The sequence below is a fragment of the Urocampus carinirostris genome, chromosome 12 (genome assembly GCF_059441175.1).
Source record: "Urocampus carinirostris isolate Australia breed hairy pipefish chromosome 12, RoL_Ucar_1.0, whole genome shotgun sequence".
NCBI classification, from domain to species: domain Eukaryota; kingdom Metazoa; phylum Chordata; class Actinopteri; order Syngnathiformes; family Syngnathidae; genus Urocampus; species Urocampus carinirostris.
This window is the reverse complement of record NC_142360.1, coordinates 4,752,504-4,778,037: the sequence shown is the minus strand read 5'-3', so window position 1 is coordinate 4,778,037 and position 25,534 is coordinate 4,752,504. Positions and strand designations below refer to the sequence as shown.

The 25,534-nt window shown below is 37.4% G+C and overlaps 1 protein-coding gene across 1 annotated transcript; it reads left to right on the top strand.

The window, feature by feature from the left end:
- The first annotated feature begins 4,456 nt into the window (after window positions 1–4,456).
- On the top strand, window positions 4,457–24,168 carry mau2 (MAU2 sister chromatid cohesion factor). The gene is made up of 18 exons (XM_088348783.1): window positions 4,457–4,730; window positions 5,047–5,130; window positions 6,048–6,143; window positions 8,065–8,159; window positions 8,416–8,443; window positions 10,803–10,958; window positions 11,046–11,192; window positions 14,547–14,637; window positions 14,717–14,820; window positions 14,899–14,976; window positions 17,670–17,735; window positions 17,809–17,892; window positions 20,592–20,641; window positions 20,779–20,856; window positions 20,925–21,036; window positions 21,136–21,226; window positions 21,952–22,079; window positions 22,220–24,168. Exons 1-18 carry the CDS (start codon window positions 4,497–4,499, stop codon window positions 22,292–22,294), a joined length of 1,797 nt encoding a protein of 598 aa, XP_088204909.1. The 5' UTR covers window positions 4,457–4,496; the 3' UTR covers window positions 22,295–24,168.
- The last annotated feature ends 1,366 nt before the right edge of the window (window positions 24,169–25,534 follow it).

Here is a 25,534-nt window from a genome sequence, read left to right as displayed (position 1 = left end):
AAGGAAAAACTCAAAAACCTCAACATGAGGAAAATGGAAAAAAAAAAACTTGAGAAGCGACTGCACATGAGGTAATCCCCCTTCCAGGATGACCAGGCTGCAATGGATGTTGCAATAACAAATAATAAACAGATATTGTCAACATAAAATACAGGTTATTCATATGCTATAGAAGAGAAGTGTGCTTTAAGCCTAGATTTAAACATTTCCACTGAATTTGCAGATGGAATCTCAGGGGGAGAAGCATTCCACAGCACCGGGGCCCGAATGGAGAACGCTCTCGAACCTGCGGATCTTTTCTTGGCTCTTGGGATCACTAGTAGACCAGCATTTTCAGAGCGAAGGCTTCAGACTTAGTATAGGGGGAAATTAAATTTGAAAGATATGAGGGAGCAAGTCCATGCATGATTGTGGTTACAATACTTAAAAAGAAGATTGTTGTTGGTGTCAATTCCATCTGTTGTCCCTATTTTATTTTCAATAACATCATCATATATTGCATTGCATATGCATTAACGCTGCCATTTCTTCCCACGTCTCTTGTCCTTTCCTTCTTTCTACATCTTGGTATTTTTTCTCACATGAACAAATCCATTTTTAAGAATCCCATCTGAGCTCCAGTGCCTGAGATCCTTCAACATCGAGTGCATGTCAGAAAATATTTTTGAAACTAAGCAGGGTTCTGGACACCAGCTGAAGTGTCTCCCAGAGAATCAAATTAATTCTTTAAAGTGTCTGTGATCAGCTGCACCACTCGATGGAATTTTAACAACGAAATGGTAAATATTATCCACAAATCGTATCGGTAAATGGCATCAGTATTGAGGACTATTCAAGATCTGGATATTGGTATCGATCCTTAAAAAAGGTATCAAACATGTTGGGCTTTGAGATATTTCTTTAAAAATATGTGTCAAATTTTATCAAGAGAAGTAATGGTATTGCTATCATTATTGATGACTATTCAAGATTTGGATATTGATATCGGTCTTTAAAAAAGGTGTCAAACATGTTTGGGCTTTTCAAGTATTTATTTTAAAATATACTGTACGTCATGTTTTATAACAAGACGGAGAATGTTATCTTGTAATGGTATTGGTTTATGGTATCAGTTTTGATGACTATCCAAGATTTGGATATTGGTATCGGTCTCTAAAATGGTATCAAGCATGTTGGGCTTTTTCGAGATATTTCTTTGAAAATCTGAGTCATACTTCGCGAAGAGAAGGGGATCTTTATTTTTCAATGGTATTGGTATATGGTATCAGTTTGGATGAATATTCAAGATTTGGATGTTATTATCGGTCTTCAAAAACAGGTATCAATCGTGTTGGGCTTTTCAAGATATTTCTTTAAAATCTGAGTAACGTTTTACAAAGAGAATGGGAGATTTTTATTTAGTAATGGAATTGGTATTACTATTAATGACTATTCAAAATTTGGATATTGGTATCGGTATCGAAATTGGTATGCAACATGTTCGGGGTTTTCTTTTTTTTTTTAAATGTACTGTAAAACCATTTTTTACAACAAGAAGGAAATGTTATTTTTTTAATGGTATTTATATATGGTATCATTATTGACAAATATTCAAAATTTGGATTTTGGTATCGATTTGGGGGAAGGCATTGAACATGCCTACTAATAAATAGCAAAGTTTTTTAAAGTTGTGTTTTTTCATAGTCTTTTAACACGAAGTGAATTCTGTACGTCCATCCGGGTAAAAAATGACCTATTTTGAACAGTGTCTTCATGAGTAAAATGTACATAATCAAAACTGGAAGATAATGGTAATGTAGCTAGTAACTCTCAACGTTTCAAACGCTTGTGGGCGGGGTTAATTTCATCTATACATATTTAAACAGATAAAATTGGAAAATATTGACTTACATTAAAATTGCAATAATTCATAAATAGTTTTTCCCGCATGTTTGTGAATGTTTAATTATAAAAAAAGAAAAGAAAAAGGGTGATGTGAGAAAAGATCCTAGGAGGCTTATATATGGTGACGCTGAATGACAGAAAAAATGTAAAAATATATACATAAATGACATGATTTAGGAGCTTAATATAAAGTAAAGTATAGGAAAGAAATAGTAGGAATTCAAGTCAAGTCAAATCACATTTATTTATATAGCCCTTAATCACAAAAATGTCTCAAAGGACTGCACAGGATTACAATTACAAAACTGTACAATTACCTGATCTTAAACCAGCATGTGGGCAAGGAACAACTCAAAAACCTCAGTGTGAGGAAAAAAGAGAAAACCTTGAGAAAGGACCTCACATGTGGTAATCCCCCTTCCAGGATTGACCAGGGTGAATCACAATTAGCATTACTGTACACAGAATAGTAAACACTAGGTAAGATGTTGAATGTCCGGAAAGAGCATGACAGCAACGACGCCCCCAGCCTGTAAACTAGTCCTGAAAGTCTATGACGGCCACGACGCAGCTTCCCATCTCTGCCAACTGGTAAATGCAGGGGTTGACATGCTTCAGGTTAGACGCTGGTCCGCTGACTCATCTCAAATCGTCCTTCTCCTTCGTATCAGCCAGGCAGGCAGTCGGAAAAAGACAGGACAATACAGAATATGAGGTGGGCATCAATCATAAGCTTTGGAATAGAAGTGTGTCTTAAGCCTCGATTTAAAAACCTCCGTTAAGGTTGCAGATCTTATCTCCGGAGGCAGGGCGTTCCATAACACCGGGCCCGGATGGAGAACGCTCTCGAGCCTGCAGACTTCTTGGCACTCGGAGTCACAAGTAGACCGGCATTTTCAGAGTGCAGACTCCGTGCAGGAACATAGGGGAAATCAAATCAGAGCGATAAGAGGGTGCAAGCCCATGCAAACATTTATATGTTAATAAGAGAACCTTAAAGTCACATCTTAAGTGGACTAGGAGCCAGTGCAAGTTGGCCAATACAGGAGTAATATGCTCAAACTTTTTGGTCTTAGTCAAAAGTCTAGCTGCCGCATTCTGAACCAGCTGCAAACTTTTAATGCTAGTCATCGGGGGACCAGAAAGCAATACATTACAGTAATCAAGCCGAGAAGTAATAAACGCATGAATTAAAACCTCTGCATCAGATTGGGACAGCATCGAACGAATCTTCGCAATATTACGGAGGTGATAGAAAGCTATTCTAGTAATATTTTTCACGTGTAACTGAAACGACAGATTTGGATCAAATATAACACCTAGATTTTTGACCGAGTCACTATGGGTGATATTACATTTGTCTAGGTTCAGTGTAGTGTTTGAAAACAACTGACGACAGTGAGCTGGACCAATAATCAACATTTCAGTTTTTTCTGGGTTAAGGCGTAAAAAATAAAGGGACATCCATCTTTGAATCTCAGTAAGGCAAGCCTCCAGATTTCTACAACTTAAATGTCCAGTTGTTGTCAGTGGCACATACAGTTGAGTGTCATCTGCATAGCAATGGAAACTAATATCATACTTGCGGATAATGTTACCAAGCGGGATCATATAAATACTAAAAAGAAGGGGGCCAAGTACAGAGCCTTGAGGAACACCACAGGGGACATTAGATTGTTTAAAGGTCAGATTGCCATAGTTAACACATTGCATCCTGTCTGAAAGGTAGGAACGAACCAGTAATATGTTGTGGTCGACAGTATCAAAAGCTGCGCTGAGATCCAGCAGCAGTAACATTGATGAGGCACCGGAATCTATTGCTAAAAGGAGATCATTGGTTACTTTAGCCAGGGCTGTCTCATTAGAGTAATTTGCCCTAAATGCTGACTGGGCAGTTTCAAAGAGGTTATTTTCTGACATGAAGTCATTTAGCTGCTGTGCAACGACCTTTTCAAGTAATTTTGCAAAAAATGGCAGATTTGACACTGGCCTATAATTACCTAGGCTTTCTGGGTCAAGGTTAGGTCGCTTAAGCGTGGGTTTAATGACAACAGACTTGAAGGCTACAGGAACAATACCCGAGGATAGGGATATATTAATAATATATAAAACTGATGGTCCTAAGATCCTAAATAGATCCTTCACCAGTGAAGCTGGAAACGGATCGAGCAGGCATGTAGTTTGTTTGGCCCTACTGACCATCTGTGCTAGATTATCAAGGGACAAATCATTGAAACTGGAGAATGTTTCTGAACAACCGCCGACACGGTCCTTACCTAACACCTCCACATCTTTGAGATAGGAGGAGGATACAGAGCGTTCTTTTAAATTTAATTCCTGATTAGTTTAATCTTTTTAGTCAAAAAAAATTCCATAATGTCGTTAGCAGAATAAGTACAACTATTTGGGTTAAGTTGTTGTCTGGTAAGTTTTGCCACTGTGTCTAACACAAATTTTGCATTATTCTTATGTTGAACAATTAGAAAAACGATGCTTTAGCTGAATTTCAACACATACGACTTGGTAACTCCGATGGAGGGGTTTCTAAGCCAATCTGGCAACCCAGCTTCCTGCCCCGGAGAGCTGTGAAAAACTTGTTGTTGTCAGGGAAAATGGCGTCAAACGTAGAAGCCCCGGAGCGCTGGTACCTCGCCCTGCTCGGCTTTGCGGAGCATTTCCGAACCTCCAGCCCACCCAAAATCCGTCTTTGCGTGCATTGTCTCCAGGCTGTGTTCCAATTCAAGCCGCCTCAGAGGATAGAGGCCCGCACGCATCTGCAGCTAGGCTCGGTCCTCTACCACCACACTAAGAACAGCGATCTGGCTCTCAGCCACCTAGAGAAGGCGGTGAGCGGGATGAGCTAGCTACGAAATCGCGGGGATGTGGCCACCGAGCGGGTGCTTGTAGGCCGCGGTTTGGGAAAACAGCGGAACACTTTTCGTTCAGCGATATAAATTTTCCAATTAATCTGATTTTTGTTTGTAATCGTGTCATCGTATTCCACCATATAATATCACGCTCGTCTTCCCTCGGTCGCTTTTATTCTTTTAGTTTAACTGCGAATTCACTGCTACTTATGCTCCCGAATAGTCCAATATCTACATACAATAACTCACATTAGGACTTCGAATAATATATTTATGTTTCCTTTCTTTTTCACAGTGGTACATCTCTCAGCAAGTTCCACAGTTCGAAGATGTCAAGTTTGAGGCTGCTAGTATTTTATCGGAACTCTTCTGCCAACAGGTGACCCACCCAGTGAAAACTAATCGAAAAAACGTCAAAAGTTGCCTTTTTTGTTTTAACAAAAATATTTGAATGAAGTTATTTTTATTTGCTCATACAACAAAATCAGACACTCTAGGGCAAGGGTCTCCAAACCTTTTCAAGCTTGGAGCTACTTTTTGTTACTAATCGGAGCAAAGGGCATATGAATTTCCATCCAAAACAAATTGTACTGTTATTACCATGTTGTTACTTTGTTATTACATGTTCATTTTTTGAATAATGTCCAATGGACCACAAAACGAGTTTTTTCCCCCTGGAATCCCTATTTTCAGAACAGGGCACCTAAGCTGTCCTTAATGGCCACCACATTGGAGACCCCCTGCTCTCGGACAAACATGATATAAAATACAGAATAGAGAGGCAAACATGTTTAATATAGTGCTTGTAGTCTGGCCTAAGTGGTAAGTGCACCTGCAAATCAGGGGAAAAAATAAAGGAAACATGAATATATGTTTTTCTATACATAGGTAAGTTTTTTTTAATTTATTTTCCACACAATTTTGTGTGATTGTTTACTGTGATGATGGCTCTGGGAAACATATTGTCTCTGAGTGTGTTAGTCTTTGTTTTAAAAGACCTGTAGTGTCTGCCAGAGAGTAGCGCGTCAAAAAAGTGGTGGCCAGTGTAAGAGGGGACTTTCATAATGTTGTTGGCTCTGCTGTGGTAGCGGGAGTAATGTGCTCCATACTGAGCAGCCGTTGTTTTTTTTTGGGCCTGTGTTGATGACTCTCTTATCTGCTGAATCATTGGTTGTTATTAAATCTATATTACGGTTTTGAGGATTTTTGCAGTTTTTGGGGGTGCACTTGGGTTGCATGTTTTTTTGTGATTATAAACCCTACTTTTCATTCACATCTATTTTTTTTCTTTTACAGAACCTGGTGGACTCAGCAAAACCTCTACTGCGCAAGGCCATTCAGATTTCTCAACAAACACCATATTGGCACTGCAGGTTGTTGTTCCAACTGGCGGTATGTATAACATTCAAATACTCGGTATATGTAATAAGGTGATAACCAGGGTTGGGTAGGGTTACTTTAACTGGATTACTTTCAATTACTTTTGGATTACTCCAATACCAAATATGCTAATAAAAAACAAAAGAAACTAAATATGAATAAAATTACAAAATTTTGTGCTGGCTTGGGGAGTAAAAGAACACATGGAACGGCAAAAATGATGTTGGCAAGCTGTTTGGATTTATTTTCATTTTGTTTCTGTCGCATTTTATGTTAGTTTTGCCGGAGATCAAAGAGATCAAAGCAGGAGAGAAAGCTTACCACGTGTTTTGAGTCATAATTTCATTCATATTTAATTTCTTTTGTCTTTTGTTAGCATATTTGGTATTGGAGTAATCCAAAAGTAATTGAAAGTAATCAAGTTAAAGTAACCCTACCCAACTCTGGTGATAACTGCTTCAGTGGCTACAACAAAATAAAAGTATGAAGGTAAACTAGCCAGGCACCAATGGAATACAAGCTCTCCTCTTAACAGTAATTCAGTTACTGTTAAAGTAACAGTGAGTAATATTCACAACTACGCGTCATCGTAGGGTGGTGGGATGGAGCTGAAGCGTGTGCATTTAAAGAAGAGACACTACTATTAGGATAAATTTTAACAAAATACGAGCTAGTTTACTCTCCGAACGGCTGAAAAGAGACAATAGCTGTAGTTGGTCAAAGCAGGTGAAAGTGGCTAGCAGGAGAAAATATCAAAAAGGCCAGTCAAAAATTGAACAGTGCTTGAAGCAAGAGCAGCTAGCAAAAACAATGCCGGCTTGAGGCCTTACTCTGCTTCAAGTGGCTAATATGAGTGGCAAGTGAAAGAAAAGGTGGAAAAAAATATTCCAAGATTTCTGAAACAAGGGCCTCGGCAACCACAACATGCAGGGCTTAGCTGTGTAAGTGGCCGTTCGTTGTTAAAAGCACCAACTAGATAAGGAGAAAGAAGATCTGACCGATATGAGGGAGCAAGTCCATGCATGATTTTGTATAATACTACCATAACCTTAAAATCACATCTTAAGCTAACAGGGAGCCAATGCGGGATAGCCAAAATCCGGGTAATGTGATCAAATTTTCTTGTCTTAGTTAAAAGCCTCGCCGCAGTATTTTGTACCAGCTGGAGGCTCCAAGATGAGATCCGCAAGTTCAAGAGCATTCTCCATTCGGGCCCGGTGTTGTGGAATGCTCTGCCACCTGAGATTGCAACCACAGTGGAACTGTTTAAATCTAGGCTTAAAACACACTTATATTCTAAAGCTTATGAATGACATATAAATCTGTGTGTTATTTGTTATTGCAACATGCTTTGCAGCCTGGTCATCCCAAAAGGGGGATTACCTCATTTGCAGTCCCTTCTCAAGGTTTCTTCATTTTCCTCATGTTGAGGTTTTTGAGTTTTTCCTTGCCCTCGTGTCGGTTTTAGATCAGGAGATGGTGTAATAATAGTCTTTGGTTTGCAATAATCTGTGTTCTGTACAGCACTTTGAGATTCCTTGTGATTAAGGGCATCACAAATAAACTTGACTTGACCTGACAACCGACCTTGGCAAAATAGCCATTCGGGCTTCCATAGTAGTTAGAGGCATCTCAAGTTGTGTTAAATAATAACATATTTTGAAATCTACATGTCTTAAAATAAATCCTGTTTACAAGATAGTACATGCGTTTTTGCATCTTATTTTAATGAATTATTATTTTTACTCCACTCTAGGTCGCTATGTAATACATACTGGGGCTTAAAATCCTCATCAACATACCAATTACATTTTGATAATTTAGCACAGTTTTGTCTCTTTTTACCTTGTGGATTTCCTCTTGCCCTTGCAATGTTTTAATGCAAAAAACAGTAAGGGTAAAAATCTGCTGACTTTAACACCTTCTTCCCCAGCAACTTCATACACTGGAGAAAGACTTGGTATCAGCGTGTGACCTACTGGGTGTCGGTGCCGAGTACGCCCGCGTGGTGGGCTCGGAATACACCAGGTACATGTCAACAAGCCCACACATTTTTCTTTATATTCTTAGTGCATTGCAAGGTTAACGAAGCATGCATTGAATCAAAGCCAGTTGTTTACAGTCTGAAGGTGTCTGCCTTTTCAATGGAACATGTTTTCATCTTTTCTGTATTGATTTTTGGTATACGTGTATTGGCACCGCCCCATTTAATTACGGCGACGTAAATATTGACTGAGTTGAGTGATTGTGAGAAACGCTGACAGGATGCTTTTGTCTCCTCAAGGGCGTTGTTTCTCCTCAGCAAAGGCATGGTAAGTCAAACTTTTATTTGCAAAGCGTCATCGTCTAAAAAGTAGGGCCACATTAAAAACGATGAACAAGAAATGTTATATTAAAACATTGTTTCATAGTAAAATATATTTAGTTGTTAGGTTTCTCTGCATTTTATTTTGCATGGTTTTATCCGGAATTTTTTTTTTATATTGTTTGCATTATTTTAATTTCATTAACCAATTTTTGTTTTGTTTTATCTATTTCGGGGTTTGATCTGGACCTTCCTGTTTTAAACTTTTATTATAGTTGTTTTTTTGTTTTTGTTTAATTTAATACATTTGCCTTTAATTTGGTTTTATTTTATGTATTTTTTTCTGGAAATGCATTTTTGATTGCAATTTTTTTGTATTTTATCGTGGAATTTTTAAAAATATAATTTAGTTTTGTTTATTTTGTTTTGATATTGGAAATTCCTTTTATTTTGACTTGTTTTTCTATTATTAATTCGAATTATTTTTTTGGGGCAGGATTCTTATTTGGGAATTCCTTTTCCAATTATTTTTTGTTTTACTTTTAGTACCGTAAATTCCGGATTATAGAGCGCACCTGATTATAAGCCGCACCCACCACATTTTAAGAGGATGACCGCTTTTGTACTTACACAAGGCGCACCTGTATATAAGCCGCATGTGCCCACATTAAAACATGTAACACAATCACAAATTTAACCCAAACCCGACTTTGAGTCCCGCGATTGTAACTGAATATAAAGTACACAGTCCAAAAACCACAGCTGACAAAATGATCGGAAAATGATACCGGTACTCAAGGTTTGATGCAGACCTGCAGAGTCCGGGTCCCGTTGAAAATAATCCAAGGAAAAAAAATGTATATTTCCAAAGGTATGGGTGGGAAAAATATATATCCACTATTGTCCGCTGCGTCCACAAACACGTCTCACCTTTACTCCACTTCCCGTCAGCCCCCGTTGTTTTCGCCCCTTCTTTTTGATTCGCCCGTGGAAAACATATCAGAATAAGTCTCTAAAATAAATACGTTACAAAAATATACAGTTGCAAATACATATTACACATGGTTACACATATTTACAAAGAGAGATGGTACACCAAGGGAGTTTTCAAAGCTTTAATAATAATATTATAACTTTCATCTTAAACCGTGCCTGTGAAGGGTAGCAAAACGCTACTAGCAACATGCTCGCAACACGGTAAACGGCTCTGTTAAAAAAACATACCGTACTTGTAGTAATCACGGTAAACCGTCCTCATCATCCTCCTTATAACTGACGTCATCAAAGTCGTCTTCCCCAGTATCGGAAAGAGACTATGTCATATAGACATCGTCCCACGCTCCCTTATTCAAAAACACGCTAGCAACACGCTTGCAAGGTAAAGTTTACGTGCAGTAGCTCTGTTTCCTTCTTTATCGGACTGCTCGATTGCATTTAGCTTGAAAGCTGCGTCATGTGCCTTTCTTTTTTGCAATTTGCATGGTGAGGATATTTCTATGCTAATTTAATTTGTGCACAAGCTAAGAAGTTGCAGTCTTCCTCGGCGCATATATTCAACCGGTCTAAATCTTACCATTTGTACTCGAGCGCCGCTGGCGGCTGTTAGTAAAATTACATAAATTGGCCGCATCACTGAATAAGCCGCAGGGTTGAACGTTTGGGAAAAAGTAGCGGCTTATAGTCCGGAATTTACGGTAATTATTTTATATAAATGTTTTTTGTTTCACTTATTTTTTTGGTTTGATTTTCAAATTCTTTTATTTTTCATTTCCATTTTTTACTTTTAAATACATTGAATTTGTTTGATTTTGGAGTTTAATTTGGATATTCTTTTACTTTTAATTAGCTTTTTTATTTTAATTTGATTTAAATAAATTGAACTTTGTTTGAATTTGGAGTTTTATATAGATATCCTTTTATTATCTAATTTATTTTAAGAGAAATAGTTTTATATGGCAGTTTTATTTGGGAATGCCTTTTTATTTTCGTTTTTCATTCTATATCTATGGAGCTTGACTTAAAAAAGTTTTATTTTCATTGCTTTACTCTTCACTTAAATTTTTTGTTAGTTAAATAAAGTTATTTGTCGTCATTTAAAGTTTTTTTGTCACAATTTTTTTGGCATTGAAAAATGATTTTTCTTAAAATGCACAAAATGTTGACATTTTATTTAAGTGAACTGTGATCTTTTCTGAGGATAAATTATAGCTTATATTGTAAATTTAAACAAAAAAAGAATAATAATTGGAGCCAAGAATTCATATTGGTGGTGTGTCTTGATTTAATTTTTTCCAAAGAAAAGAAAAATAGCATCTTGGCTCAAAAAAGGTTTTAAAAAACGGTCGTGACCTTTTCTTTCTCACTAGCTGCTTCTGATGGAAAGGAAACTGGGCGAAGTTCATCCCCTGCTCACACTATGTGGAACCATTGTGGAAAACTGGCAGGGAAATCCTATCCAGAAGGAATCCCTCAGGGTCTTTTTCCTGGTCCTGCAGGTCACACACTATCTGGATGCTGGACAGGTTCGGTTGGGACAGTGTCTCTCATATACTGTGTGGTCACATTTCAAAGTGTTACATTGTTGTCAAATCACATTTCTTGTTTCTCAGGTGAAGAGTGTAAAACCATGCTTGAAGCAACTGCAGCAGTGCATCCAGACTATCTCCACACTCCACGATGACGAGATTCTTCCCAGCAACCCCGCTGACCTCTTTCATTGGCTTCCTAAAGAGCACATGTGTGTCCTTGTCTATTTGGTAAGTGTTGCATGCTTTCTTGATTCTTGAATACAGACTTACACTACTGTTCAAACGTTTGCGGCCCCTTGTAAAATGACATTCTTAGACAAACACAAAAATTGAAAGATAAAATTATTTTTGTCAGATAAAAATAATTATTTCTAACCTTTTCAATGTCTCGACTACACTTTTTATTCAATTGATTAATAGAGGGTTCCCGCGGATCCCTAAAAAGTCTTAAAAGGCATTCAACTCATTATTCCAAAAATAAGCCCTTAATTGGCATTAAAATGTCTTAAATCCAATTTTAGAAAGTCGTAAAAATATGAACACTAACAAGATTTATATTTGTTAGAACTAAAAAGATTTAGTAAACGTAATTGTTGCAGAAGAGTTCTTAAGAATTGGTAGTTATCTTCCAGTTTTGATTAAGGATATAATAATAATAATAATAATAATTTACTTGTATTGTCATTCTTTGTAACAATGCACACAGAACGAAATGTCGATACACCTGACCCGTACAGTTAAACTGTAGCGAGCCGATGCATATATGATTACTGTAAACATCCATTTGATTTCTTGTTTTCCATGGCTAAAACTTTGTAGAGTGCTATGTTTTTCAGACGGAAGGTTTTCAACTGGACAAAAAAAATTCAATAAAAAAACATTTGTTCATAATTGCCTCTAATTCATGTGGTGTTTCTTTGTTTTGTTTCAATTTTGTGCTTTTTTTTGTCGGCTTAGTCTTAAATTTTATTTCAAAAGGCATTAAAAAGTCTTGACTTTAACTTGCCTTAAGTTGTAAGGAACCATGTAATAAAATGAGTGCCACTTCATGGAAAACACATTTTCTGGGTGACCCCAAACTTTTGAATGGTAGTGTATACGGTGTTGACTTAATGGATTGATGCTTTGTAGTTTCCATTTTTATTGGTTTGGGATTTAAAGTCTTTATTCATCGCTATAATGTATTTACATAAATGTTTTTTCACCAAAAATAAAATAATTGGTAAAATCTGAACTTTATCAGCTATCGCCAAGATCAGATAATTTTCTTCATTTTAAGTTATGATTTTATTTTATTTTATTTAAGTTAATAAATAAAAGGCAAAAAGGAAAAAAAACAACATTAAAATGGGAAAATGATTTAATGTATTAAAAAATATTGTTAAATTTAAAGAATATTTTTTTCTTATTTTGCTCGAGCACGAAATAAAGAAAAATATAGAGAACTATTCTTTAATATTACCAAAATGATCTGCTTTGGCAAAAATATACTAGAAAAACAAGTAAAAACATGGTAAAAATAGGACAAAGGCAAATAATTCCCAATTAAAGGGATACAAAATCAGAACAATTCTCAGCCGGCCAGAAGATCAGATGATTTAGAAAATTTTAATTATAACTGCAAAAACATGTTACAAAAACAGCACGTAGGGGGGGAAAAATACTACCCAAGAAAATATTATTAATTCGATGGCTACTATTATAATTTTGTAAAAAAAAGTAATAAGGAAAACAATAGAAAAAGAAAGAAAAAGAAATTCCAACCAGAATTACCTTTTTTGGCATATATATATATATATATATATATATATATATATATAAATTCGAATAATCCCTAAAAAAAATATGGTAAAAATTTAGCAAATGAGAAAAGTAATACATACCCCTTAACGTTTCAACGGACACCGTAACCAAAGTTGTGTCTTCACAAAGTCATCAGTCACTGAAATACGTCATGCCATCAATCATTGAAAAGCTTAAACTCTTGAGATTCAAGATATAATGACCATTTCAAAAAATATTAATCACAGAAACATTACGATCAGTCTGAAACAAGATACCCGAAAACTATAAAGCCAGCATAGCTTGCCTGCAACGTTTCCTGGAAGTCGGCTCATGATACGATTCCCCGCAAATATGGTGTGGTTATATTCATAAATGTCCATTGAATCCAACCATGAAAGATATTAACTCCAACACACAATAATGCAGACAGATTTTAAAAAATCCGCTTAAAAGCATTCCTGCAATGTTTGACGATGTTCGTTGTATCCATTTTTTTGTCTTCATTACTCCCCTTTAGAAATAAACAGATTTGTCAGATTATTTTCAATACATCCGTAAGCCTCTGACCTTTTGATTGACACCGCCCTTGGCCAATTGCAAGCTTTTTCTTTTAACGGTCCTTGGGCTGTGAAAACCTATAAAAAAACCTGTTTTGAAAAAATCGTCATGGCTAATTCGGCTTCAAAAATCTTAAGCTAATAGTCCAATTTAACACATTGGTTAGCCAATGAATTCCCAACCTAAATATGTACACATTTACGGTGTGAATTCAAATCTGAGCCTAAGGTAAGCGCAAAGCCAAACGTCATTTTCACGCGCCATTATTGCGGGCAAGTGTGCACAATCATTAATTCATGTCAAACATTTACAATACTTTGAAAATGTCTAAAAAATTGTCAGAGTAAAATACCCAGTTGCGAAGGTTTAAAAAAATAAAATAATAATAATAATAAATGTGACTTGACTTGTTGTAAACTGGTAATCACCAAATGGCCACTTTTGGAAACGCCTGATCCTACCCTTAGAAAAATGTGTGAAATGCAGTGTTTAATTTTTCATATTGCTATCAGATTTGACACGGTACTAAGTAACGCTTCGAGTTATTTTCTCACTGATTTCAAGCTAACATGCTACACTCTTTTGAAGGCATTTGTTTGCAAAAAACAAATTCAGGCCAGAATAAAAACCGTCTAATTTTGTGTGTTCCAACTCCGATTACTTAATGTTAGTCGTACTTGCAGTGATTATCTCAGTTGGGGCCAAAACTTCACAGTGTTACCTTTTAAAAGGGACCAAAACCATATTCTCTAAACGGTTAAAGAACAACATCCATTTTACTTTGCGTACGTCTTGGATTGGGATTTTAGGCAAATTTTAGAGGTCCTGTAAACGGTTAAATGAGCAAATTGATTTTATTCAACTCTACATTAGTTCTCTTATTGTGGTTGAAAAACATCTTTAAACAAGAAAAAATATCTCCTATTTGCTGTTTCACAAAATATTATACGTATTTTTTCCTCTTTTGATTTTTTTTTTTTTTTTTAAAGGAAAGAAAAATAATACTTAAAATAAGAGGACTTATTTTCCTGCTGTAAAACTGTACCAGAAAAATAGAACAAAATGGATTGAAATAACAAACATATCCCCCAAAATGACCAAAATATTATGTTATGGGAGAAATAAGGAAAATAATTCTCCAATTTATTTGAATAATCAAAATCCTAAATGTTTGAAATTATTCTTGTTTTTAATTCCCGACACCTGATGGACCTAATGCAATCACATTTTTTGCGACAGGTTACTGTGATGCACTCCATGCAAGCGGGTTACCTGGAGAAAGCACAGAAGTACACAGACAAGGCGCTAATGCAACTAGAAAAATTAAAAAGTAAAGAGTGTACCTTTTGATATTTTTATAAACAATTGCTTGGAGGGCCCCTCTTGACACTCTTCATTTCTGTTGATAGTGTTAGACTGCAGCCCCATCCTTTCTACCTTTCAAGTCATTCTACTGGAACACATTATCATGTGCAGGCTGGTCACAGGGCACAAGGCCACTGCTCTACAGGAGGTATCAATCATATATTTACATAATTATATTTTGGTTTATCATTGTAATATTAACACATTCCAATGCTTTGCTTATCAGATCTCACAGGTGTGTCAGCTTTGCCAACAATCCCCCAGGTTATTCACTAACCATGCTGCCCAGCTCCACACTTTATTAGTGAGTATAACATATTTAATTTTTTTTAATTATAGGAGACCCCAATTATAACAATCTGTTCTGAGGTAGGGGTTGAAAAATGAAATTACTGCATGGCGGGGGATAGAAACTTATAGTAATTAGCGTTCTTACCCCCTAGTACAATGACAACAGCACAATGACAAAATAGTATACAATAACTTAATTACACTTAAATATAATATACTGGACTGTCTCAGAAAATTAGAATATTGTGATAAAGTTCTTTATTATCTGTAATGCAATTAAAAAAACAAAAATGTCATACATTCTGGATTCATTACACATCAACTGAACTATTTCAAGCCTTTTATTATTTTAATATTGCTGAATTTGGCTTACAGCTTAAGAAAACTCAAAAATCCTATCTCAAAATATTAGAATATCATGAAAAAGTATACAAGTAGGCTATTCAACTAATAACCTGAATCATCTAATTAACTCGAAACACCTTGCGAGGGTTTCCTGAGCCTTAAAAACACTCAGCTTGGTTCAGTAAACTAAATCACTGCTGATCTGACTGCTGTCCAGAGGACCATCATTGATACCCTACATCAGGAGGGTAAGACACAAAAAGAAATTTCTCAAAGAGCAGGCTGTTCACAGAGTGCAGTTTCAAAGCATATCCACAAAAAGTCTGTTGGAAGGGAAAAGTGTGGCCGGAAACGCTGCACAACCAAGAGAGATGACCGCAGCCTTAACAAAATTGTGAAGAAGAGCCGCTTCCAGAATTTGAGGGAGCTTCAAAAGACAGTGGGCTGAAGCTGGAGTCCAGGTATCAAAAGCCACAGTTCACAGACGTGTCCGGGAAATGGGCTACAATAGCCGTATTCCCATGGTCAAGCCACTTCTGAACTCAAGACAACGGAAGAAGCGTCTGACTTGGGCTATGGAGAAGAAGCACTGGACAGTTGCAGAGTGGTCCAAAGTCCTCTTTTCAGACGAAAGCAAGTTTTGCATTTCATTTGGAAGTCAAGGCGCCAGAGTCTGGAGAAAGGCTGGAGAAGAGCAAAATCCAAGTTGCTTGAAATCCAGTGTGAAGTTCCCACAGTCAGCAATGGTTTGGGGAGCCATGTCAGCTGCTGGTGTTGGTCCACTGTGTTTCATCAAGTCCAGAGTAAATGCAACTGTGTACCAAGAGATTTTAGAGCACTACATGCTTCCATCTGCTGAAAAGCTCTATGGAGATGAGGATTTCATTTTCCAGCATGATCTGGCACCTGCCCACAGTGCCAAAACCACCAGTAACTGGTGCACTGACCATGGCATCACTGTCCTTGATTGGCCTGCTATTTCCCCTGACCTGAACCCCATCGAGAATTTGTGGGGTATAGTTAAGAAGAAGATGAAAGACACCAGACCTACAAATGCAAATGAGCTGAAGGCCGCTATCGAAGCATCCTGGGCATCAATAACACCTCAGCAATGCCACAGGCTGATTGCCTCCATGCCACGCCGGATTGATGCAGTAATCCGTGCAAAAGGATTCCCAACCAAGTACTGAGTGCATCAATGGATATTTTCAAATGTTTGATTTAGTTTTGCTGTTATAAAATTATTTTTTTTACTTGGTCTGAGGAAGTATTCTAATATTTTGAGATAGGATTTTTGAGTTTTCTTAAGCTGTAAGCCAAATTCAGCAATATTAAAATAATAAAAGGCTTGAAATAGTTCAGTTGATGTGTAATGAATCCAGAATGTATGACATTTGTTTGTACATGATTCAAATTGAATCGTTTCTCCGGCGCCGTCACGAATGGCAGCCACTCCAGCAGCTCCCGTGTTATTTTCGATTGTTCTCAGTTATTTTCGATTGTTCTCAGCTTAGGGATGCTGCTGGAAAAGTGAATTTCCCTTCGGGGATGAATAAAGTATCTATCTATCTATCTATCTATTTTTGTTTTTTTAATTGCATTACAGAAAATAAAGAACTTTATCACAATATTCTTATTTTCTGAGACAGTCCAGTATGTGTGTATGATTGAATAACTACGAACAAATATACGGTATTTGCAATGAAAAAAATTACCTTTGGTGTGATGTGACTTCAGCTAGTCCAGTGTAGTAGCGGGTGGATGCAGTTTGGGAAACCTCCCCTTTTGAGGATTGTCATGCCCTTAGAAGACTTATTTTAAGCAGACTAATTGCCTCCCTATTCTTAATAACTGTCTCAACTGTTGAATGATAACGATCCGTGTGCCTTCTTCGTAATTTTTTTAATGATCTCAAGCTTTATTTCAATTGTTGGCATCTTCCTGCTTATCCCTTTAGCATTACTGTAAATCTTGGGACCCATAGCTTTACAAATTGATGTTTGTTATGATTCTGAGAGAGAGATTGAGAGATCGAGATCGATCTAGAGCAATGTGGGGGGAATTTCATCCATTAGCATATCTGCATCTTCATGATGCCCTGACACCAATCAATAGTAGACAAGTGTCTTATAGGAAAATGGCCAATAACAGACCTTGGAGTCACATTAATTGAATTTTACATGTTATAGGGCTTGCAAAATATTTTTTGTTGATGTAATTCAGTGGTGAAAATGCTGTTAAAAGGGGTCTCAAAGAACATCTTATTCCACCTCATGACTGGGACACTGTATCCTATGGTCTACTGTATATCTACTTTCCTTTAGAAAATTTGTGTTATTAATTTTTTTTCCACATCTTCAGGGCCTCTACTGTATCTCAGTCAACTGCATGGATAATGCAGAGGCACAGTTTACAGCAGCTTTGCGGGTGAGTATGTCACCTTTTCCGCACTGCTTCTGGGCTGCTCGCGCTGACTGAAATCTGTGTTCTGTTTTTGCAGCTAACCACACATCAGGAGCTATGGACCTACATTGTGACCAATTTGGCCAGCGTTTACATTCGGGAAGGGAACAGACACCAAGAGGTCTGACTATGAGAGTATATTTAAAGTACTGAGCACTTGTTCTTATTTTGTGTCGTTTTGTGTAGTCTTTTATATATTTTTTTGAGTAAATGTCAAGTCATTTTTATTTGTATAGCCCTTAATTACATTAGGTCTCAAAGGGCTGTACAGACTAAAGATTATTATGCCATCTGATCTAAAACCTACATGAGGCCTAGGAAAAACTTAAAACCTCAGCATGAGGAAACTAAAAAACCAGCATGATCAGACTGCAATGGATGTTGCAAGGGTATCAACAAACAATACACACAACCTGTAATCTAGATCATTTATAAGCTATAGAATGTAAGTGTTTTAAGCCTAGATTTGAAAACCGTTCCACTGAGGTTGCATCTCAAATCTCAGAGAGTAGAGCATTCCTCAGCACCGGGGCTCGAATTAGAAGGCTCTCCAACCTGTGGATTTCCTCTTGGCTCTTGAGGTCACTAGTAGGCCAGCATTTTCAGAGAGAAGGCTCTGAACAGGAAAATCAAGGGAAATCAAATCTGAAAGATATGTGGGGCCAAGTCCATGCATAATTTTGTATAATACCAACAGATTCTTAAAATCACATCATAAACTGAGAGGTAGTCAACGCCGGTAAGCCAAAATTGGGGTAATGTGATCACACTGTCCTGTCTTAGTTAAAGGCCTTGCTGCATCATTTTGTACCAGATGCAGGCATTTGATGCTAGACTTTGGGAGACCAGAGTAGTAAATCGAAATGGGAGGTGACAAAAGCATAAAATAAAATCACAGCATAGGTCGAATTTTTGCAATGTTGCAGAAATGGCAAAAAGCTGTTCCAGTATTATTCTTAACGTGTAACGATTAAATTTGACACCTATATTTTTGACTGAGTCACTCTGGGTGATATTATATTTGTCAATGTTCAGAGCAGTGTTTGAGAACGGGTAACGACATTTAGTTGCACCAATAATTAAAATTTTAGTCTTCTCAGGGTTGAGGTGCAATAAGTTAAGTGACATCCATCTTCTTATCACAGCGACCCAGGCCTCCAAATTTCCACAATTAAATAAGACATATTCCCTCATTGAAAGATACTGTTGAGTGTCATCTTCATAGCAATGGAAACTGATATTATACAGTGGAACCTCGGTTCTCGACCATAATCCGTTCCAGAACCCTGTTTGAAAACCGATTTGTTCGATCACCGAAATCATTTTTCCCATTAAAAATAATGTAAATCGTTTTAATCCGTTCCAACACCCTGAATGTTTACCTTGAATGTTTAACGTAAACATAAAGCTAACCCAGGCTAATCGCACGTCTGCGTTATCGTAATCTTCCGTACGAAAGATTACGCTAACATGAACGTGTAAAAATAAAAAAATCAGGTCGTTTACAAGTCATTTAGCACCCGGGTCTCCACAACAAGTGGTGAGCGGTTCATTGGAGACGGGGCTCCGTTCCAACACCCTCAATGTTTGGCTCCGTTCCAACACCCTGAGAGTTTACCTGAATGTTTAACGTAAACATAAAGCTAACCCAGGCTAATCGTACGTTCGCGTTATCATAATCTTCCGTACGAAAGATTACGCTAACATGAACGTGTAAAAATAAAAAAAAGGATAAAGAAAATAATTATGAATAGGATTTCTTACCTTTGTGGTGGTCAGCAGAAGGCGCAGGTGGACGGTGGGGTATTCTCTAGCAAGATCAGACACTCCACCTCCTTCATATTTTGCTACTATTTATTTCTTAAATGCAATAGTTGTACGCACTACTTTTCTTTTTTCACCTGTAGCAACTTTGCTGCTTGCACTGACTTTCTTCGGCGGCATAATTAGGGGCTAAAACACTTGGTACGCCTATATTAAAAGCGAAAGCAAAACGAAGCACGTCTGCACGCGATAACAGTTGGTCAAGAAAAGAGCGATCTACACCCGTACGCCGCTCAGCATCGCACCCTAGCGTACCCACTCACGCATTACCGGCGTTCGAACTCCGATTTTTTTGACCGAACAGCGAAGCGAAGCAAGAATTTCTCGAAATTTTTGGTCGGACTCCGATTTTTTCGAACTGAGATGCGTTCGAAAACCGAGGTTCCACTGTACTTGCGAATAATGTCACCAAACGGAAGCATATAAATGCAGAAAAGAAGGGAACCAAGTACTGCGCCTTGTGGAATGCCACATGTAACAAAGAGCTTAGAGGTCATATTAACTTGCTTCATCCATCCATCCATCCATCCAACCATTATCTGCACCGCTTATCCTCAGTAGGGTCGCGGGGGTGCTGGAGCCCCTCCCAGCTATCTTCGGGCAGTGGGCAGGGGACACCCTGAACTGGTTGCCAGCCAGTCGCAGTGCACGCAGAGACAGACAACTCACTTGCTGAATCACACCTAGGGACAATTTGGACCATCCAATTAACCTGACATGCATGTTTTTGGAATGTGGGAGGAAACCGGAGTGCCCGGAGGAAACCCACGCAAGCACGGGGAGAACATGCAAACTCCACACAGGAGGTTCAATCTCATGACCTCAGAACTGTGCCAGATACGCGCTAACGACTGCGCCACCGTGCTGCAACTTGCTTCATAACAGCCCAAATTGAGACAATTTAGCAGTATGACCTTTTGTCCACTAGAGAGTGCTCTAAAAAATGATTTTAATCATCCATGGCAAACATTCTAACTGACCTTCTTTTTACCCTAGTTGTACAGCCTCCTGGAAAGAATAAACCCAGACCACAACTTCCCAGTCAGGTAGGATGACTCCGAATTTCTTTAAGAGGGATTAATATTCCATCCAAATATTATCAGATTGGTTGTATATACAATTGTTGTTGTTTTTTTTTGCTAACCATAATGCAGCTATCATAACATCTTTATCTCCTGGTCAGCTCACACTGCCTTCGCGCCGCTGCTTTCTACATCCGGGGACTGCTGTCCTTCTTCCAAGGCCGCTATAATGAAGCCAAGTAGGAGGATATATATTTTTCTTGCAAACTTCTGGTGACTCAACCCAATGATTCTTTACTCGTTTCAGGCGCTTCTTGAGAGAAACGCTGAAGATGTCTAATGCAGAGGATCTGAACCGACTGACTGCTTGCTCTCTGGTTCTACTGGGCCACATTTTCTATGTCCTGGGCAATCATAGGGTAAGAGGGAATTACTCATCTGAATGTTACCAGTTTTAAATGTTTTAACTATTCCAAGGTTTAATTGTGGCTAATGGTATGATTTTTTTCCCCTTTCAGGAAAGCAACAACATGGTAGTACCTGCCATGCAGTTGGCCAGCAAGATTCCTGACATGTCTGTGCAGCTTTGGTCCTCTGCGCTGTTGAAAGGTACCTATTTCATATTTTAAGCCCCATTGTGTATTATGTAGTAACTCCCGGTGGTGTAAAAATAATTCATCAAAATAAAACACTATTGATTCAATGGATAAGCAAAACATATTGGCTATGCCATTCACATGATTTTTTTAAGGACCCTTAGATTTAGAAATATGTAATCTTATTGGTACAAAACTTGAGATTCAAGATTCTAGATTGTCTTCATTTTCATTAACATAAAATACCAATACATTTTATTTGCAATCTTTGTGTACTGTGTTTATTAATTAGGTTCAAAATAGGATATAATGAAATGAAGACATGTTAGGCAGGATTTGTACTACTACGAAAACTCAAATCATCATTTTACGGAGGCAGCTTGTCCCGGTGGTGTTTATAGCACTCAATACCTACTTACCTTCCGCAGCTTAGCATGGTTGCTGAGTCCTGTAGTTCAGACATTTTCAAAAACCAAACCTTACCCCAGCTCCATCCACAGTTTCCTTCTCTAGACAGTTGTTTTTGCCACTTCGCTATGACTCGTTGCTAGGCGCTATGATTACTGTAACCGGCTCCATGTAAAGAAAGCCTGTTAGTGGCATTCTAAACTACAATGTTCTCTACTTGTAAATGCATACACACTTTCACTTAAATGTATGTGTTTTTGCCTTTAGAAGACATGGACATCGTATGAGCTGTAAAGGCAACCATACATTTGTACATGTTTTTACTTATAGATTTGAACAAGGCACTCGGGAACCCCATGGATGCTCACGAAGCCGCCCAAATGCACCAGAACTTCTCTCAGCAGTTGCTCCAGGATCACATAGCTGCTTGCAGCCTCCCTGAGCACAACCTTATCAGTGTACGTGAAATATTTGACATACCCGCTCGAAGCGTTGACAGCGACAACAAAAAATGTCAACAATCCAGACAACAACTGTTTTCACGGATGGTTCTACGATGCTAACGTGACTTAACTCTTTTTGTTTTGTTTTTTTCTAGTGGACTGACGGCCCACCCCCTGTCCAAATCCAAGCACAGAACGGTCCTACCACCAGCCTTGCAAGCCTGCTATGAGGAGGCCTGTTTGTATGTATGAGTGTGAGTGTATGTATGCGTGAGGAGGCTGGTACATTATTACGACAAATGTAGTCTAAAGATTTCGTATCACCATTTTTTTCTCTCGTCAAATGTTAGCAACTCTATCAATTTCCTCAGACAATGCGATCAGTTTTCATTTGTTGTAAAAACAATTACCATGAAGTTTGTCACCTGGAGCCATGAGGGCATGAAAGTTAGCTAGGTTATAGTCCCTTATTAATGTATTGCTTAACAAAAATAGCAGTATTATTATCAAAACTTTGCAAACCCTCAAGAGACTCAAAGGAAACCCAATGAGTCATAAATTGGCATATAAATGGTTAGTGTACACTATAGGGGGTTTTATTTACAAAAGCAATATCAAATGTTCTTTTCATACATATATTTAGTCAAACAATACAAACATTGCTCACCCCTACTTTAAAACATTGTGAGACCTCTTCTATATTTGTCACTTTTTATTTCTAATGAAGACCGTTAGACGAACAGGAAGGTAGTAAAGATGTAGAAAAAAAAGTAATTTATTCATATTTTTGTATCTGTTGTTAAATATTCTTCATTTTGTTGTCGTATGAACCGGTTTTCATTTGCATGGAAGTTACTGATGTTGGATTCTTTGTATATTGGTTTCCAACCTGGGTTTGCCAGTAAGATCTACTTGGTTGATATTTTTTGCACAAAATCCATAATAGAAACGCAAAAAGACCTCTTGTAAAATATTTTCACACAAAATAATCAACTGGGTGGAATATCCCTTTTTTTCTTTTTTTTTTTGCTGATAAAAGTTAGGATGTGATTTCTTATAAAAGATCAGTGTTCATTGTGTATGGATATGAGATCCATGCAGATTTGTTTGGTTCATTTTGTCATCTTAACCCTCATCCCAATAATATATTAATTTTTACAAATTGTGTTCTTTTTTTTAGTTAACCATTATCTCAAGATTTTTCTTTTTTTTCTACGTAGATATTTCTTTGTCACTATTTTGTCCTGATTAGTTGTACTCAGTTGTGTCCTTTCTCACTATTCACCAGACCTTTTATTTATGAATTGGTTTAGTAAAGTGTCACATATTTTAGCCCTATGTGTTAGGATTTCAACGCTTGCTATCTAAGACACTAGATTAAGGACACAGATTCAAATGTGAGTACTAGTTATTCTCTATTGATGAATTTGTTTTTATTGCTCATGATGTTTTCAATAATTTTTCCAATAAAAAAATATGAAACAACTTTTTATTGCTGAGTTGTTTAGCTGAAAAGTAGATGGAACAGAGACTCCAAAGTAGGAATTTTGAGCTTTGCAGTGTGTGTTAGTGTTGCATAATTGGTAAGATTGTTGAGATAAACAGCAGCTCAGGGGGTAGAGCTGAGGGCGCAGGTTCGATTCCCAGCTCCTCCGGGTTAAATGTCGAAGTGTCCTTGGGAAAGACACTTGCATGGCTAACGCCACTAGCAGTGTGTGGGTATGTGTGTGAATGGGTTAGTGAGAAGCACTTTGTAAAGCCTTTTGGTAGGTCTTCAGTGACTATAAAAGCGCTATATAAATGCAGACCATTTACCTCTGCGATTAGACCTCTTTCTCGCCTTATGACCTTTTCACTTTACGGTTTGGAATAAGATGATTTTTGACCCCTAGTTATGACATTTTCCTCACTATAAGACCTCAACAACAACATATTTAGTGTGCCTATGATGAATTACATCTCTAAAATGCCTGTTTGCTATTGGTCAACATCACATAAATGTCTGGTTTGTTTCACAGCATAATGAAAATACAATGCATTTTTCTTTATTCAGTTAAGAATCGTGTGTGCTTTATAGAGACTGCCAAACAATATTGTATTTTTTGGACTGTATTTGGTCCCAAGACTTGCTAAACGGAGAAGTGAAAATATGATAACCATGGAACAGAATGTTGTGATTATTAAAAACACTGCACATTGTTTTTTAATTATCAAGTTATTTAACAAACATTTATAATTTTTTGTATTGTTTTATATGATAGAATATTTTGTTTTGTGCACTATCGTCTATCTGTCCCAGAACTTTGAATAAGTAGGAGGAAAATTAGAAATTATGATACGTCGATTAATCAAAAAAATAATCGATTGATTATGAAATGAATCGTTAGTTGCAGCCCTACTTTTATCATTAACGATTTAATTTTAGATAACTGCCTGGAAGCGATTCTTTTAACAGAAAACTTGGGTTGGAACAGATGCCCCGTTAGTTTTCAAAGAGGCCTGCCGAACCAAATTTTAGCGTTTTAATTTCGCTTAGGGAGGAAAGGAGAAGAGGCGGGACTGCATCAAATTTGAAAACCTTCAAAACAAAAGAAGTCATTTTTAATGCTTTTAATGTTTAGCAGTCCCACCATTCTCTGTATAACTCTTTATAGACCTCCCCACACAACCACTTCTAGATCAAATTTTAATTGCTGGTGATTTTAATATACGTTTAGACAAAACCTTTCGAACTACGTATATTTTAAACCGCACGTCACATTGCCAACATACAACAGATGATGCACACTTGATCTCGTAGTTATGTATGGGAAGAGCGCGAGTGTGTCCTCCATTGTCAATCTGGCTGTGTCCGACCACTTGTGTGTCTTTTTTAACATCAGTGCTTCGATTCACCAGGTAGCCTCAGTGAGATCAGCGAGGAAACTATACCCAACTCCTGAAGTGGCTGAAAATGTTATCGAGTTTTTAAAGGTCACCTGCCGAGATCTTAACATCTATTGTTGATAATTTGATCAGGAATCTAAAATCAGCACTTGATCACGTAGCTCCACTAGTTATCAAAACAATAACTAGGAAATCTAAACCTTTTATGGAAAAACGGAATGAAAGAAGGTGGAGAAAAAATTATGATCCAGTACACAGGGAAACATTCTTTCAACAAATCAGAACCTACAACAAAACACTCAAAGAGGATAGAATAATGTCCTTCAAATCTTATTTTTGACAATAAAAATAACCCCAAATTATTTTTCTTGACCTTTGAATTTTTTACTTTTAACTAATGCTTCAGAAGTAAAATGACTAAAATTAGGTCCAGCGTTTTAGCCCCTCAGAATGGAAAATCTACAATTGCTGGACAAGTAATTTTGACCTGAAGAAACACAGGAAGGTTTTGCCTTGGATAAGGCAAGGACACTTGGTTGAGTTTTCTCCCAAGTCAACCCAACAACTTGCCTTCAAGATCCAAT